This window comes from Cydia pomonella, chromosome 10 (genome assembly GCF_033807575.1).
Source record: "Cydia pomonella isolate Wapato2018A chromosome 10, ilCydPomo1, whole genome shotgun sequence".
Taxonomy (NCBI): Eukaryota; Metazoa; Arthropoda; class Insecta; order Lepidoptera; family Tortricidae; genus Cydia; species Cydia pomonella.
Window position 1 is genome coordinate 19,831,415 of NC_084712.1, and position 18,229 is coordinate 19,849,643.

The 18,229-nt window shown below is 38.1% G+C and overlaps 2 protein-coding genes across 2 annotated transcripts; both read right to left on the reverse strand.

The window, feature by feature from the left end:
- Positions 1-7,818: 7,818 nt before the first annotated feature.
- On the reverse strand, positions 7,819-9,160 carry LOC133522372 (cathepsin B-like). The gene has a single exon (XM_061857694.1). The coding sequence runs from the start codon at positions 8,923-8,925 to the stop codon at positions 7,912-7,914; it is 1,014 nt and encodes a 337-aa protein (XP_061713678.1). The 5' UTR covers positions 8,926-9,160; the 3' UTR covers positions 7,819-7,911.
- A 7,028-nt stretch (positions 9,161-16,188) lies between these two features.
- LOC133522349 (cathepsin B-like) lies at positions 16,189-17,882 on the reverse strand. Its single transcript, XM_061857668.1, has one exon. It carries the CDS (start codon positions 17,343-17,345, stop codon positions 16,269-16,271), a length of 1,077 nt encoding a protein of 358 aa, XP_061713652.1. The 5' UTR covers positions 17,346-17,882; the 3' UTR covers positions 16,189-16,268.
- Positions 17,883-18,229: the final 347 nt, after the last annotated feature.

Below are 18,229 nucleotides of genomic sequence, written 5' to 3' on the forward strand. Positions count from 1 at the left end.
TATCTCTGACACTTAGAGACTTACATCTCTAAAGAATTTTAGTATTTGTTGGTTTTATTTTTTTATCATAGTTTTTTTGTGTGTAATTTGACATTTAGAGACAGTATACATCTCTAATAAAGTATTTGTTATTTCATCGATTCCATATTTGTAATTGTTTTTTGTAATTTTTATTGTTTGTAAAAATGGACATGTAAAAGTGCCCCTGTGGCCTATTCGCTAAATAAATGTTTGATATTTGATAACACTAAGGGTTTTTATTTTATTTTTTATTGCGGGGGTCTGTCTGGTCGCGACTGGCCATAAACCTTATTGTGAAGAGATAAGGCCTAGAAATGTCAGTTTAGTATGTTGTTGCTAGTAGGTACCTAATACATGCGAGGAAAACCAGTGTTATGTGACATCATGAACTAACAACTACATGTGTGGGTGCGTGAGTAATCTAAAACCGCGATGACTGGCTTGGTTGTGCATTTCACTTGCGCTCGTAAGCGATTGCTAACGTCGCTAGTTAATAGTTATGTTTATCTACTAAATCTTATTTCAGTACCCCTAGTGTAAATATTTTCGACAGCGAAACGTGACGTACGCGTTTGCGTTAAGTGTCATTTTGTATGAGATTTTTGACTTTCCAAAACGTCCCGCTTGGCGCGCTGTTCAAAAAACCCATACAAAATGAAACTTAACGCAAACGCGTACGTCACGTTTCGCTATCGACTAAATTTACACTAGGGGTACAGATTGGTTTAAAATTCCGTTCAGGCCGATTTTTATTACTGTATGGCACAGAACACCGTTGGTCTGTGCTGTATGGTTAAAGCAAGAAATATTACTTTGCTAATCCGCGAGAAAATAACGTGTTAGTCAACTGACCAAACTGACTTTGTCAGTTGTCGGGTATCAGACCGTCAACATCTCCAGCATCTCCTGAGGATGCCTCGTAGAGAGGCGAAACACGTGTCGAGTTTTGTACTTTTGGTGGTGGGTTGTTATATTTATTTGCGTATTTATTTTTGCGGTGGGAGGGTGGGAACATTAATTGCATGTAAAAATACGCAAGTAAGTATAACGGGTTAGCACTGATTGACTAACACGTTATTTTCTCGCGGATTAGCAAAGTAATATTTCTTGCTTTAATTAGCATGGATTTCCGCAAAGTAACGCTTGATTCTATTAATTATGTGCTCTATGGTCTGGTAATAGACTTGGAGCCTGTTTTACAATGTCCAAGTAAAGTCCTGAATAAGCTACTTATCTGACAAAAAGTTATCGTTGGTGTTTCACAATCTTCAACTAAGCTTACGAGTAACTGGTAGATATAGTGCTAATTTTTGCAGGAAGTTTTATCTGGCAGTTAATTTATTTGTAAATTATTTATCCTATACTTTACTTGGACATTGTGAAACAAGCCCTTAAGATTGTGTGGGGTATAATAGGAACAGGGCTGTAAACGTGAAAATCGAAATTCGTCAAATGCGGGCATTTTTCTCTGTCACTCTAATTACGCCGTACTGAGAGTAAAAGAGAAAGATCCCCGCAATTTGCGAATTTCGGTTTTCGCGGTAGGCCCCAGGAGTAGGTACTGCTATTTTAACGAAAAAAAATCCTAATTTCATTTCCCATTCAAGAAACTATGTTCAGTATAAAATTAAAAGTTCTCAGTTTTACTGTGGCGAAATTTAATCTGGATTATTTTAGGTCAGCACCTAGAACCTACTAAACATTTGAGAAAAATACCGACATGGGAAACTGTTTATGACTTATGTATGCACCAAATGATAAGTTATGAAAATTAAAATTTCGTAACATTTGTAAACCGTTTTCAGAACCACCCACTAATTTTAAAAGTCGCACTATTCTCGTTTTCCCGTTGTTAGTATGACTACACATTTGGTCATAAGGTACCCGTGCTATTTTCTCAGAACTGTTGTGTGTAACAGGTTACTCATAACTACTAACTTACATAGGCATCATACTCGTAATGCTTTGTTTACGGTAGATATAACTGTTGCTTTCCAATGATCTATGGAATATAAAGGCGACACCCCGTAACGCTTTAATAGAAAAAAAAGCGGCCAAGTGCGAGTTGGACTCGCGCACGAAGAGTTCCGTACCATTATAAATAAAATGGCGAAAAAATCACGTTTGTTGTAAAGGAGCCCCCTTAAATATTTATTTTATTCTGTTTTTTAGGATTTGTTGTTATAACGGCAACAAATACATCATTTGTGATCATTTCAACGGACGGACGGACGGACAGCGGAGTCTTAGTAATAGGGTCCCGTTTTACCCTATGGGTACGGAACCCTAAAAACATCATAGCTTTTGTACCCTAATATTGTCGTCTATAATGAAAAGCAGACTCTTATCGCCACAAAGAAAAATTTAAAATACGCGGCACTCGAGCCAAAAGCGTTCTGTACCCCTAGTGTAAATAAATTCGATTTCGAAACGTGACGTACGCGTTTGCGTTTAGTCTCATTTTGTATTGGATTTAGAAAGAGCGCGCCAAGCGGGACGTTTTGGAAACTCAAAATCCTATACGAAATGAGACTTAACGCAAACGCGTTCGTCACGTTATGATGTCGATTAAATTTACACTAGGGGTACTGTACTACTTAACTGTTACTGTGTAAAGTTAGCGGCAAACACGACGAAGAAAGAAAAAATCTATATCTAAATAAGACAAAGCGGACATCGACTGACCCCTATTGGACATATGTTTTTTTTTAAATATGTTTACACGACATTACAGAAATCTAATGCGTCATGCAACCAAGATCAAACATATTAACAACGGCACATAATAAAAAACCGGCCAAGAGCATGCCGGGCCACGCTCAGTGTAGGGTTCCGTAGTTACTCTTCCGTCAAAATAAGCTAAACTGGAGCTTAAAGTACACACAATACTGTATTGTTAATGAAATAAAGAATTGAATATTGAATTAAAGTATAGTAAATTGTTAACCAAGGGATGAAACGGTACTTTTCACGCGAGTTAAACAAATAGGCAAATTTGCATAATCAATACCTAATTAGGTAAAGTAAGTCTTTTTACTATGAAGGGGGAACTTTTTGCGATAACTCAAAAACAGCTAAACTGATCATATCCGCTATAGTTTTCATTTAATGTCTTTCTTAAGCTCTACTTCCACGATTTTTTTTCATAATTTTTAGACCTATGGTTCAAAGGTTAGAGGGGGGGGTCACATTTTTTTTTTCTTTCGGAGCGATTATCTCCGAATATATTCACTTTATCAAAAAATGTTTGTTGAAGGCCCCTATTAGTTTTGAAAGACCTTTCCAACGATACCCCACACTGTAAGGTTGAAGCAAAAAAAAAAATTCACCCCCACTTTACGTGTAGGGGAGGTACCCTCGAAAAAATTAAATTTTTAGATTTTATTGTACGACTTTGTCGGCTTTATTGATTTATATATCCATGCCGAATTTCAGCTTTCTAGCACTAACGACCACGGAGCAAAGCCTCGGACAGACAGACAGACAGACAGACGGACATGGCGAAACTATAAGGGTTCCTATTTGACTACGGAACCCTAAAAAGAAGATACAATAACATTGTACACAAAATAAAACAATATTTATTACATTACACTCGAAGGCCTGGCATCCATCACCTCACAGAACTTCAAGCATTCATTTCTCGATTCAGATCGCATTCCTAATGATATATCACACGTGGTGTTACACTTGTCTAATGGGTGATAAAGTTAAAGTTAAAATGATAAAAACAATCTTTGGTAAAATCTGTCCAATATTTACCCGGCTTTCATGGAATTTACCCTTTATAATCTCACAATTCATTTCCCCTAAGTCTTAAATACCTCATCAAGTACCTACACCTACTCAATTTGTCGATGGCCCCTATCACTCTACTTAAATAAGTAAGTACCTACTAATTGTAGAATAATAAAACGATTAATTGACCAACTTATTGCTTTCATATTATCTCAAAACAAAGGCAAGTGTGACACATTTGTTTAATTCAATGAGTGTTATTATTCGGTTATTTAAATTAACTATAAGTAATGATAATGTAGATTAAGTACCTACCTACATACATGCAATGAGTAGGACATAGCTAAAATTTAATAGTTAATAGAAAAAATAAGTTATTTCATTACTCATGCCCTGAAAGTGGGTCGTTGTTGTTCTTAAAAGTGTGCAGAAAACGATACGTTTGTGCACTAGAGCATATTACTTTACAAGTACGTTTTTTTCGTTTATATCACGTTAAGCAATTAAAATTTGTTCTGGGGATCTGGCAGACCTCGTCGGCGATGGCGGGATAACTTAGACTCCTTTTTGAGGGACTGGTCGGTCGTAGCTCAAAACCGGGATGAGTGGAAGAAGAGGGGGGAGGCCTTGGCCCAGCAGTGGGACACAATGGGCTCGTTATACTATAATAATTAAAATTTGGTCTTAAATTGATTTGTTGCAGAATTTCCATTCTAATGTTTGATTCGACATTCGTACTTTTACCAAAATTTTGAATTAAAAGTACCCTCAAGAAATACTAAAAGTTTATACCTACTTAGTCATGTGTTATTTAAATACACATGTAGGTATTTTAGTTTCCTCGTATTCGAAATGGAAAGTACAGTGTTTAACTCGGGTGAAAGGCGCCATTTCAGTCTCGGGCTATTGGTGCCCTCACTGCGTTCGAGCGCCAAACTTTCTCGACAGGAATGGGTCCTTGGGGCCTTTCATCCCTTGGTTTATTAATCTACTATGTATGACTCAAGTTTACAATTTTAATATCGCCCGTCTCTACGCACAATGCTTTTCACTATACTTTGGTTTTTGGTTATGTTATAGTAAACACCCCTATAATGGATCAGGCACCAGTAATGGGATGGTATAGACAAATCCTGTCAAACAGGTATTTACCATCAGCTTTTAATCGCTACCAACATTTTACCATAAATAAGAGTCAAAGATCTGCTTAAGTTTTATTTTTCATTGATATTTGTTAGTTCGAAAATTAATTGCGCCATACATCCCATGACTGGAGCAAAAAACCATAGTTTTAATTGGTTAATAATATTGAAAACAATTGAAGTAGCTTTCATTAAATACATAGAAAACATAAAGGACGAATTGGACATTCAACTTTTAAAGCATAAAGCGGTAGAAAACTTACAAATGTCGGTGAAATATCAAAAATACTCCAAATTTTCTCTTAAATGTCCCATGATTGGTGCCGTTAACATATATGAAAGTTTGAAACAAACGGTATTATGAGTAGGTAGCTTCATAGTAAGATTACAACATGTGCATAAACTCTATTGTTCTGCGAAGTATAACGCATAACAACACAGTAGGAGGTGAATTCAAAATAAAAACATATGATACCAAAGAGACACCAATCACAGGACGTTTCTCTCGCACTACATATGCAACCATATATGACAGTTACAATATTCAACTCTATTAACACCTATTAAAGTTCAAATTAAAACAATACATTACGATACAAGTTTTTTTTTATGGTAGCGGAGGCAAAAAATAGGAAATTCGAAACGAGTGGCGATAAATTAAAACAGGACCGAAGGGAGTGTTTTAAATCGACACGAGTTGCGAATTACCTATTCGCACATGTATCGTACAACGTTTTACAGTACATATGGCCTTTTAAATGTTCGACACAGTAACGTAATATGCTAATTTTCGCTCTAGTGCTGTAAAGTAGTGCTATATGTACTGTAAACATTCTTTATTGCACAAATAATATAACATTTTACATGTAAAACTACAATTTTTTAAGGAAAATATAACTAGGCAAAACAAGCGGTCTTATCGCTAAAAATCTTTGGAAAATGTATGAAACAATTTTTTTTTGTGATTTCGGGGTTACTCGCATTGTAAAACTTAATCAGTATGAACTATTATTCACATCGTAAAATATAATAGGTAAAAAATCACCTATATAAGTAGAAGGAATTACATAATTAAATTCTCAATTTGCCTTTCAATTTTCATTTCTAAATGCAGTTTATCGATGTCGTTTATCGAGTTTCTCGACACAGTTTTAACGAACGGGTTTAATAAGGAACCTAGTTCGCACAGTACTTACTCTCACAGCTTATCAGGAAAACAACAGATTGGTTAACAATAACAGAAAATGAGCACGCAATACTCGTAAGAAATATTAATGGTTACGCGTAATCTATCTACTTAATACAAATAAAATACAATACCACTTTACAACTTACAATTCAACTTTAATATTTACTTAGGTACTTTAATTTGTGAGAAATAATGTACCTACCATACTTACAGTCGAGTTCATAAATATGTATACATTTTTTTACCTTAATCCATTACAATAAGGTAAAAAAAATTATACATATTTATGAACTCGACTAGACACACGCGCAACTGACCACTTTTTAGGGTTCCGTAGCCAAATGGCATAAAACGGAACCCTTATAGTTTCGCCATGTCCGTCTGTCTGTCTGTCTGTCTGTCTGTCTGTCTGTCTGTCTGTCTGTCTGTCTGTCCGAGGCTTTGCTCCGTGGTCGTTAGTGCTAGAAAGCTGAAATTTGGCATGGATATGTAAATCAATAAAGCCGACAAAGTCGTATAATAAAATCTAAAAATTTAATTTTTTTTAGGATACCTCCCCTACACGTAAAGTGGGGGTGAAATTTTTTTTTCGCTTCAACCCTAGAGTGTGGGGTATCGTTGGAAAGGTTTTTTCAAAACTAATACGGGTTTTCAAGAAACATTTTTTGATAAAGTGAATATATTCGGAGATAATCGCTCCGAAAGAAAAAAAAAATGTGTCCCCCCCCCTCTAACTTTTGAACCATAGGTCCAAAAAATATGAAAAAAATCATGGAAGTAGAGCTTAAGAAAGACATTAAATGAAAACTATAGCAGACATGATCAGTTTAGCTGTTTTTGAGTTATCGCAAAAAGTTTTCCCTTCATAGTAAAAAGACTTACTTTAATTAGGTACTGATTATGCAAATTTGCCTATTTGTTTAACTCGGGTGAAAGGTACCGTTTCATCCCTTGGTTAACAATTTACTATACTTTAAGCTCCAGTTTAGCTTATTGTGACGGAAGAGTAACTACGGAACCCTACACTGAGCGTGGCCCGACATGCTCTTGGCCGGTTATTATTCATAAACGCGCTACAATACAAACCTCAATCAATCAATTTTTCGTGTTATGGCTCCATCAAGGTGTTGATGATTCTGCCAATGTCGAGGTTGGATAAGACACGGCTAGTATATGAATCTTATTACGGTCATAGACAGTGTTTAATGAGCTATTTATTAACCGTTTGTCTTTATCTGTCATTTTGACTTATGTATTTATTAAGAAAGGCGTAAAACATAAATTTAATAATTGAGGCTTGTAAAGTTTTATGCGTAAGGGATATTAACCTCCTTACAATAATGTTTAACAATGGGCTGTTAATTGTTGCGGCGATATTTATTTACGTACTTAATTTATCACTCAACTGCTGTTGTTTAAGTTTTCCTTTAACGTTATGTACATCAGTACCCCTAGTGTTAATTTGATCGACATCATAACGTGACGAACGCGTTTGCGTTAAGTCTCATTTTGTATAGGATTTTGAGTTTCCAAAACGTCCCGCTTGGCGCGCTCTTTCTAAATCCAATACAAAATGAGACTAAACGCAAACGCGTACGTCACGTTTCAAAATCGAATTTATTTACACTAGGGGTACTGAATAGACAACGTATAGCTACATACATAGATAACGGATGGTAAAAAATAAGGAATTGTAGGTAGGTAAATAATTTAGAAGAAAAAAACTAATTTATACTAAAAATATTTATTTCATGGTACCAAATTAAATCTAATTAACATTTTCTTTGGTAATACAAGTAATTAATTGCAACTTAATTAAATTTATAATCCATCTAACGCTGGTTCACCGGCCACAATAGAACTCTCGATACCGCAGTGGTCCTCTCCACGCAGGATCTTGAAAAACCCGTTATCGCCCCAATCGCTGTTCCATGAGTTAGCTATGAGCCAATACTTCTTGCCGTTCTCCATACCCCAGCCAAGGATCTTGATAGCGTGACCACCCAACGCGTCTCCCGATGTGTGCGAATACACCCCACTTTTGTAATTCAATAAATCCGCGTATACAGTAAACGCCCCTTCAACAGGCCCGTTTTTGAACAACTCCGCTTTGATATGATCCTCGCCGCCTCTAACCGAAAAAACATGTTTACCGTAGTGCTTGTCTTTACCGTATTCAACGTCGTATCCGGATTCGCATTTCTTGATACATTTGGGCGTTTTCGAATCGCCATTGCAAGGCATTCTGTTGCCGGGGACGTGGTGCTCGCAGGGTGGGATCTCGTAAGGCTGGCAACCTTGGGTGGAGTTGTACGAACCTCCTGATACAAGTCCAAAGTGTTTCCAGTATTCCCAAGCTAAAGACGGCATACCGCCGTTGCAGCCGAGGCCGCAAATCGGGCAGCAACTCAGCAAATCTTCGGCAGAGAAGTGGAAATGTTTCGTACCGTTCGAATAAGTGCAAACACGATCAGTCATAGCTTCGACGGCTCCAAACGCCCAGCAGCTTCCGCAGGATCCTTGGTCTCTTATCTCGTTCAAAGTCGGACAATTCGGCCATTTTTCTCTCGGGTCAAAGGTCTCCGGCAGACTCGCGATGAGAGCGGCGTCGTGTTCTCTCACGGGCAGAGTTAAAAGCGAGTCATCCTTGAGCACGCCGGTTAATTTCCTGATGTGCGCCAGAGGGGTGCTGAGTGGGAAGTTGCGGCCGGCCTTCCAAGAGTTCTGTTTGGAGTTTATGAGGACTATGAACTCATCGGAGAGCGGATGGAGCGGGCTCATCGCCGAAGCGAAGGCGGTGAAAAGGAGCGCGGCGAATACCGCGATAGCGGCCATGATTTGTTTGTGGTACGTGAAGCGGCGTCGAGCGAGAGCCGCCGACTGAGGGGAGCGACGAGCGTGCGAGACGTATATGCAAGTGGGTCCAAGCGCTGCTCGCGTCGCGTGTAATTGCGTCGGTACAAACGGTTATATAGTGTGATTACAACCTCATGGACAGTCGAATCGAACGCTCAGATGAACCAGTCAAGACATTCTAAAAAAAAGTCAAATCCAGAAATATTTCCTATCTTGGAATTATCAAGTTTTTTAGGGTCCCAAAAAGAAAGTTGTCCGAAGTGTTTAGGAAAAAGAAATGTGTAATGAAGCCTTTGGATACTTCTTCTCTTATCAAAAGTGCTCGTAATAGTGAGATGCGTCATCATCATTACGGAGATTATGAAGGTACGTTTTTTGGGAAAAACAAGGGCTTTGAAAATCTTCTTCAATGACAGTCGATCTCTAAGCGCGCAGTTTTTACGCTTTAACATTGGTTTAACATTTGAATCGGCTACGCTCGGTGACCAATAGGAATGTGTGTCTACACGGGCTGATAGTGATTGATAGGGGACGATGCTTGACCACTATGTCGAAGGTTACGCGTACATCTACAGCTAGCAAACAAAGCTAACTTTTCGGTATGCCTTAGCTGCGAGTTTCCAATAACTCAAAAAAGTTATGTCAAGAACTCATTATTAAATCATTATCATCATCAACAGAGATTGTGTCGTGAGAAAAGTCGAAAGTAAGCATTTTTTTGGCCTTTGTTTTGAACCACTGGTCTTTGAACCCGCCGCCAAAAATAAACTACACCGTGTCCAATAAGTTCGAATACAGTTATGATCCTTAATAAAATAAATTTACGCGTAGTTTATGTTATGAAAATTATATTAAATGAAAGCCACATTTATATACAATATTTACAACAAATGTTTTGGAATAACTCCACCTTTAACTTTTTTTACAAGTTTCAAACGTTTCTCAAAAGAGTCACAAGCGGCACGCACCGCATCCATCGGCATATCGTCCCATATTTGCACGATAACCTTTTTAAAATGGCTCAGGTTTGCGACTTTATAATTATTTAGTTTCGAGAGCATGTATGACCATACGAAATAATCTAGTACGTTTAAATCTGGAGAACTTGGTGGCCATTCAGTTTTCGGCAAAAAATCGGTCAAATTAGCCTTGCACCAAGCTTGAACAGCGTTTGCCGTATGCGACGGAGCTCCGTCTTGTTGGAAAACATAATAATCGTCTGCAAACATATTTTTTAAATTTGGGGCAACATTTTTCTCCAAAACCTCCGATTTATAGTATGCCGCATTGATTTTGACGCCTTTATCAATAAAAACTAGAGGCAGTTTGCCCCTCTTACAAAGAGCACCCCAAACCATCACTGATGGTGAGCTCTGGAACCTAGGCACATTCTTTTCATACTCTGGAATGTCTTCTATCCGTGCTGCCCACAACCGGTCGTTCTTGGCGTTATGAGGCTGCTCTAACACAAAGAGTTTCTCGTCTGAGAAAACAAATTCGTCACCTGCGTGCCAAGAAAGTATGGTGCTACATCTTTCTACTCTCTTTTTCTTGGTTGCATCTGAAATGCCATGTACTTTTCGTTTTTTATAAGCATGACATCCAAGATCTTTTTTCAATATATTATGTACAGATCCCCTGGAAATTTTCAGATCAGCAGCTAATTTTCTAATAGATCGGTGTTTTTTCCGCCGAATTCGCTCTCTTATAGCCTTTACCACTTTTTCAGTTCTAGCTGAGCGGGGCCGACCGGATCTTTTCCTGTCCTCTGTAGAAGAGATCTCTTTATACCTTTTTATAGTAGTATAAACCAGATTCCGTTTAATTCCATGCGGTTGTAACGCCTTGAATATAGCACATGGCCTGTCGCCTTTAAGGAATTTTCTAATAATTTCTTCACGAACGTACTTCATCGTGTATTCAAGCCAAACTAAAAATACGTGACTCATGAAATTATAGTACTATGTTTATGTCAATATACTTTTTAAATTAAAATAAGAATTTTATATCCAGCGATCCGTATGTCTATACAGCAAGTGGTAAAAGTTTGTATTCGAACTTATTGGACACGGTGTAGAGCGAGTAGAAAATTTTACTGGCTTTATCTTCTTTTAAATTTAAATCTTTGGGTACGCGGATGACAGCACGATTACGGAGAGATATACCTCTCTGACGCGAGGGCCAGTGAAGGTGACACCAAAACTCTCATGGAGACCATGGTGGAACGATTGAATTTGTCCTTAGACTCCGTGTCCGAATGGGGCGTTCACACTGGATTCCAATTGGCCACCACTCCAACTGTATATTATATCAGTCAGTACCACGGGCTGATAGGGGACAATGCTTGACCTATGTCGAAGGTTAGGCATCTACCAATAAACAAAGTTAACAGAGATTACGGTCGGACGCTCTACAACGATTAGCAAACATTTGTTTTGCCCCTCGGAAATAATTAGTCGGGGACTGGAATGTTTACTTCTACGCGAAGTTATTTAGTACTATGCAAACAGTTGTAATTGTTTCATTATGAAATTATATTTATTTTGTCGATCGGCGTGAAGATCTAGATTTTCAATATTAAAACTAGACTATGTACTAAAATAGATGGTGTATATATGAAAGGCGAAGTGACCATGGCCTCCAGTGCTTAGGGCGGGAATAAAACCAGCGTCTTTTGCATTTGCGGCAGAGAAGCCATAACGACATTATTTTAATTATAAAAACCGGGTAAGAGCATGTCGGGCCACGCTCAGTGTAGGGTTCCGTAGTTACTCTTCCGTCACAATAAGCTAAACTGGAGCTTAAAGTATAGTTAATTGTCAACCAAGGGATGAAACGGTACCTTTCACCCGAGTTAAACAAATAGGCAAATTTGCATAATCATCAGTACCTAATTAAAGTAAGTCTTTTTACTATGAAGGGGAAACTTTTTGCGATAACTCAAAAACAGCTAAACTGATCATGTTCGCTATAGTTTTCATTTAATGTATTTCTTAAGCTCTACTTCCACGATTTTTTTTCATATTTTTTGGACCTGTGGTTCAAAAGTTAGAGGGGGGGACACATTTTTTTTTCTTTCGGAGCGATTATCTCCGAATATATTCACTTTATCAAAAAATATTTGTTGAAGACCCCTATTAGTTTTGAAAGACCTTTCCAACGATACCCCACACTGTAGGGTTGAAGCAAAAAAAAAATTCACTCCCAATTTACGTGTAGGGGAGGTACCCTAAAAAAAATTAAATTTTTATTATTTATTGTACGACTTTGTCGGCTTTATTGATTTATATATCCATACCAAATTTCAGCTTTCCAGCACTAACGACCACGAAGCAAAGCCTAGGACAGACAGACAGACAGACAGACAGACAGACAGACAGACAGACAGACAGACAGACAGACGGACATGGCGAAACTATAAGGGTTCCTAGTTGACTACGGAACCCTAAAAAAACAGCACACTAAACTACAAGTTAGAAAAATACTTATTTGTGCAACAAGAGAGGAAAGTTGGTTTTTCTTGCGAGTGTTGATTTTGAGTCCTGAGTAAGCGAAAGATTCTATAATTCACGAGCGAAGCTAGTGATTCTAAGTTAGAATCTTGAGCGTAGTGAGGGACTCAAAAACACGAGATGTAAAATAACTTTGCTCACGTGTGACACATACAACGTTTCACCTCAGTAGTGAGAACATATTAAAGGTTAAAAAAATTCAATATCAAGTAAATTTAGCCACATTTATTTATATTCATGAATGTAAAGCATCATCATTATGACATATGCTTGTCTCACTCCCTGGAGTGAGGTAAGTCGCACTTTCGTCACTCCCCGGAGTGAGGAAAGTAGGCTTGTTCGAGCTGCTGCGGTGAAAAAAATATTGTCTGGCTTGAAAAAACGGCGATTCTCTAGCAAAAGGCTGACTAAAGCCTGACCAGTAATATATGATCACGCGTCCTATTGCGGAATTTAATTGGAACAAAAATTTTCATATACGGAAGGTGGAGGTAAGGAAATAAATCTCCATGTACCAAAAAGTGTCCTCAAAAAACCTTAAATAGGTGGCGCTACAATACCTAGAATACTTGAACAAAAAAATCTAATCATAGACAGCGCACTTCACTCCGTCAATAGCGCCTAGGTTCTTAGCTACTCTAGCGCTACTCTGGAGAGATTTGGAACTATTATTTATAGCTAACAGCTGGACACTTTTGCAACAGTTCTACTATAAGAGATGTCACTCCTCTTAATTCCACACTCCATATTTTCATACTTAACTGAACTGTCACCATACACATAAGAAGAAAAGACTCTTGACAATTATCATATATTTCTGGTCGGGCTTTAGGTAAATCTAATTTCTAGTAATGATAATAGGCGTTATGGGAGTAAGACGATCATACATGTATTTTTTTAATCTCTGTAGAATTCAGACAGAGAGTATAATGAATTAATATTAAAATGTAGGTACCTACACTTTGAAAGGTAAGTTTCCATTGTGTTTTCTAGCGTACCTATCAGGTTGCGGTTGCTGCGTTGTTTTGCAATATAATAAGTATATTGTGTGTGAATTCGCTAGATATAATGAATATAAAGGTTTTGATAGTTTCGGTATGTAACAGCATTTCTACAATGTCTAGCATGTTGCGAAGAAAACATTAACATTTTTATCCCAAAAAGATTTTATGCAAAATTGGTCGCCATAACTTTTACTCTAAAAGTTATTAGACCTCAGCAAAAGCAGCTCCTAAGCCTTACATTAGGTACTTACCCAACTCCTTGGCTTGGCTAGTTTCAAAGATCTTATGCATTATAGAGAACGCGCATGAACTGTAGAGGGCAGCACAGGAGCTTGTTTATTGGCGAGAAGTGTAAATGTCGAGTTTAACCTTTTCAACGCCAAAGACCACTAAAACAGTCATCGTCTGTCGTGCCCGCGACGCCAATGACCATTAAAAAGGCTATGGCGGACGTTGTCAAAGCGACTTTCCTACTGTCAGTTAAGCTTCATATTCGCTCTTCACCAGTTTCTTCACTTTTTGGCGTCCATGGCATTTCTTGACACGTGTGGAAAAGCGTTGAAAAGGTTAAACTTCTAATGTAGCCCATAAGAAGGCAGAACTTACAATGCACAAGAAAACGTAAGTAGACTGTAGATCAACGCAAGTGGACTGTAGATCAACGCAAGTGGACTGTAGATAAACGCAAGTGGTTGGCGTGAAGTGTCAATGTAGTGTTTACGTTTCCGATTCAGGCACAAGATGGTACACCCTCCAACGCGCACGGCCTCTTATATTGTTTGTATGAGCCTCACCACCATGGTTCCAACTTACCTTCGCTTCTGCGCCAAGCAATGTCACTTCCTTATGCCTGGATATTATACCCTACCCTACCCTACCCTACTCATAGTGTTGTGTTCCTGCCGGTAAGGTTGACAGAACTCAACGGGGGGGGGTTAGGGTCGGCAACGCGCATGTAACTCCTCTGGAGTTGCAGGCGCCCATAGGCTACGGAGACTGCTTACCATCAGGCGGGCCGTACGCTTGTTTGCCACCGACGTAGTATTAAAAAAAAAAATTATATGAAGATATGCTTCGCTTCCCGTGTAAACCTTGCTAGGCTTCAAATTGGGGGCTATATTCGACATCTTTTAATGATCATTTGTGACATGGCTGCAATTAGCACAATAAAACCTTAATGGCAATTTCAGTTGTGTGTCGACACGCTCATTAGACATTGAAATAACTTTATAACCGCGTTTTGAAGTCTGATAAATAAAGATCTGTGAATTATTCTCATTAACATAATTATTAATAGTTGTAAACGTATCGTGAAGCTAATGAGCTGCAACATGGGTAAATAAACTTTTATCTTTGAACACAAATAACTATTACCTACATCCTACTGTCGTGTGCTGGTACTGCTGGTCATGATAATGTGGCAAATAGGTAGTGGTATACTTACGTACGATCGAGTTTACGAACTACGAACGAGTGTAAAGATCTTTTCATGACACTTGCTCGAAAAAGATCTTATTTCATGCAGGTGTACCGAAGGACAAAGGCCTATACTGATCCCGCGGGAATTATGGATTGTGAAAAAATAGCTATAACTCACGAGTGCGTTGTAGCTTTAATTTAATTAGGTATGTCCCTAATTCATACGAACCAAGTAGGTATAAATGAGTTTTATTTTTAAAAATGCTGACGTTTATATTTTTTGTGTATGTTTACAAGTATAAAAGTTGATTAATTTAATAGCCGTTTAAAATATTAATACAAAATTTCCAATCATGGCTGAATGCCGGATGGGTCTGTGCCTTCGATGTCTAAACAGTCAAAAAATGACAATAACGGACGAATGTTTGAAATGTCACCGTATTTGTCATCGTACACTGTCTTGTACTAACCGTACAATTTTAGTCGTATTTAAAGCTCCTAGTACCTTGATACTGACGAAATAGTCCCACTGGACTGAAGCATTTTAAAAGAATGAATGATTGATTGTCACACGATCTGAGATGGGATCCTAGAAAAATCAAGAAAACTCTTAAATTATAACACTTATTATATTTTAAGAGATTTCTTGATTTGTATGACTTGTGGATGCTTTCAGAAAGCACCATTTGTTTAAGTGGAACTGCTGATGAAGACCATAAAATGGTATAAAATTTTTGTTTTTGATTATTTTTAGGTATTTTGCCTTAACGATCGAATTGTTACCAAGAATAAACCTGCCTCCCGAATGGGACCTTTGAACGATTATGAACAATCAAAGTCAAGATATCCAGTTACCGGTCAGTGGGGAGGACAAATGGATTTTAAAAAAAAACAGGGAACGACAATTTAATTGAGTTAAAAGATTTAAGGAGGGGACGGTGAAATGTTTGCCTTAGCTTACTGTCAAAACTGTTAATTCTTAAATATTTAAAAGTCCGAATATATTTAATATGCCTGTGTCTCACGCTCACCGAACTTTGGTTATTAAAACTAATATACAACAACAATTAAGTTCCAAGCGTCTATAAGCCGATAAATGCTTTTCGATCAGTCTGGCAATTTATTTGCCGCCGTCGAGGAACAAAAAGAAAGTTTGTTAAAAAAAGTAGACCGATGTACAAAAAAAAAATTCTAGTCACTCTTATTAAACGTGATCACACCTTTATCATTTAGAATTCTAAATACTTAAGTCAATGTGTGAAACACTCGGATATCCTTGTCCACGTGTGTGTAAATAGAAGTGATGATTGTTTGTGATATTTTATAACATTTAATTATATAAGATAAAACAATTTCTGCCAGTAGACAACCAGACACGATTATGTTTTTATTGAAATCCATCTAAATCAGGTTCCCCGGCTACTACTCCACTTTCAATGCCGCAATGATCTTCACCTCGAAGAATTTTGAAGAATCCTTTGTCACCCCAATCACTGTTCCAGGAATTAGCACACAACCAGTATTTCTTTCCATTCTCTACACCCCATCCTAAAATTTTGATAGCGTGACCCCCTTTAAGTATCCCTGATGTGTAAGAATATACTCCGCTCTTATAATGAATGAAATCTTCGTACACTTGAAACCCAGCCTCAACGGGACCGTGAGCGTATAATTCTGCTTTAATATGATCTTCGCCGCTAACAGAATAAGCAACTATTGCTTGGTGCTTGTCTTTAGCATATTCAACATTATATCTCGATCCGCATTCTTCTACGCAATCAGGTGTTTCATGATGCCCTTCACACATCGGCCTGTTTCCATCTACGCCGTGCTCGCAAGGAGGAATCTCATAAGGCCTGCAACCTTGAGATGAATTATATGGTCCTCCAGACACAATGCCAAAATATTCCCAGTACAACCACGCTGCTGATGGAATACCACCATAACAGCCGAATCCACAAAATTCACAGCAACTCACCAGGTCATCAGCAGAGAAGTGGAATTTCTTCGTGCCATTTGAGTAAGTGCAAATTCTATCAGTCATAGCTTCTACAGCTCCAAAGGCCCAGCAACTTCCACACGATCCTTGGTCTCTTATGTCGTTTAGACTTGGGCAATCAGGCCATTTCTCTCTCGGGTCGAAGTTTTCCGGTAGGCTTGCTATCAGGTCAGCGTCATGAACTTTGGGAGGCAGCGTAGAAAAGAATGGATCCTCGATGGCTCCCATTAGAATCTCGATATGTGTACTCGGAGTGTCCAAAGGGAAATTTCGGCCAGCTTTCCAAGAGGTTTGTTTTGAGTTTATCAGAGATATGAACTCGTCGGAGAGTGGATGGAAGGAATCTTTTGCCGCTGCGTTAGCAGCAACAAAGAATATGATGCAGTATCGGACTGAAAATGCCATTTCTGTATAGATATGCCAGTAAAATGTCTTAAAATGATTTGTTGAGTGAAGTGGGTACATATACTTTACTCATATTTATATGTTACATCGCGAACAAATGACGTGTAGTACTTTCGTAATAGAATGCTTACAATTTTAACCACCACACGTGTCCTAAAGATAAAGGCAGAATATGTAAAATATTCGCAATTGTAATAGGTGTCTAATAAAAATAGTGTTTATTTTTATAACAGTACCTATACAAAGTAATTTGAAATCATTTTGTGTTGCGTGATATACCTAAGTAAAAGTAATATAATAGTCATTGCCATGTTATTGCAGATAAACGAGCGCGAAGGCATGTCATTTTCAAACTGAAGATCGTGGGTTTGAAACCTCTCTCGAAACCAAATGAGTTTTTTTGGTGCATATCAGTCATATTTAGTACAAATAGCTCACCTCTCTTCTTTTTCCTCGCGTTGTCCCGACATTTTGCCTCGGCTCATGGGAACCTGGGGTCCGCTTGACAATTAATCCCAAGATTTGGCATAGGCACTAGTTTTTACGAAAGCGACTGCCATCTGACCTTCCTACCAGCCTTCCTTACAGCGATAAGACCGCCTGTTGCTACCTTTCTTTACATTGTAAATATGTTTTTAAATTTGTTTTCTTTGTGGTGCACTAAAGAATATGTACTTACTTACTTCCAACCCAGAGGCTAAACCAGGCCTTGTTGTGATTAGTCTGGTTTCCTCACGATGTTTTCCATCACCGAAAAGCGACTGGTAAATATCAAATGATATTTCGTACATACTTCAGTTCCGAAAAACTCATTGGTACGAGCCGGGGTTTGAACACTTTGAACCCGCGACCTCCGGATTGCAAGTCGCACGCTCTTACCGCTAGGCCATGTGACTAGCCATATGCCTATTATATTAGCCTCGATTTTATATTAAAATACATAA

What these genes read in the sequence shown, in the direction of transcription:
- LOC133522349 (XM_061857668.1), bottom strand. Translation starts at nt 17,345, where the DNA reads ATGTACCCACTTCACTCAACAAATCATTTTAAGACATTTTACTGGCAT.
- LOC133522372 (XM_061857694.1), bottom strand. Translation starts at nt 8,925, where the DNA reads ATGGCCGCTATCGCGGTATTCGCCGCGCTCCTTTTCACCGCCTTCGCT.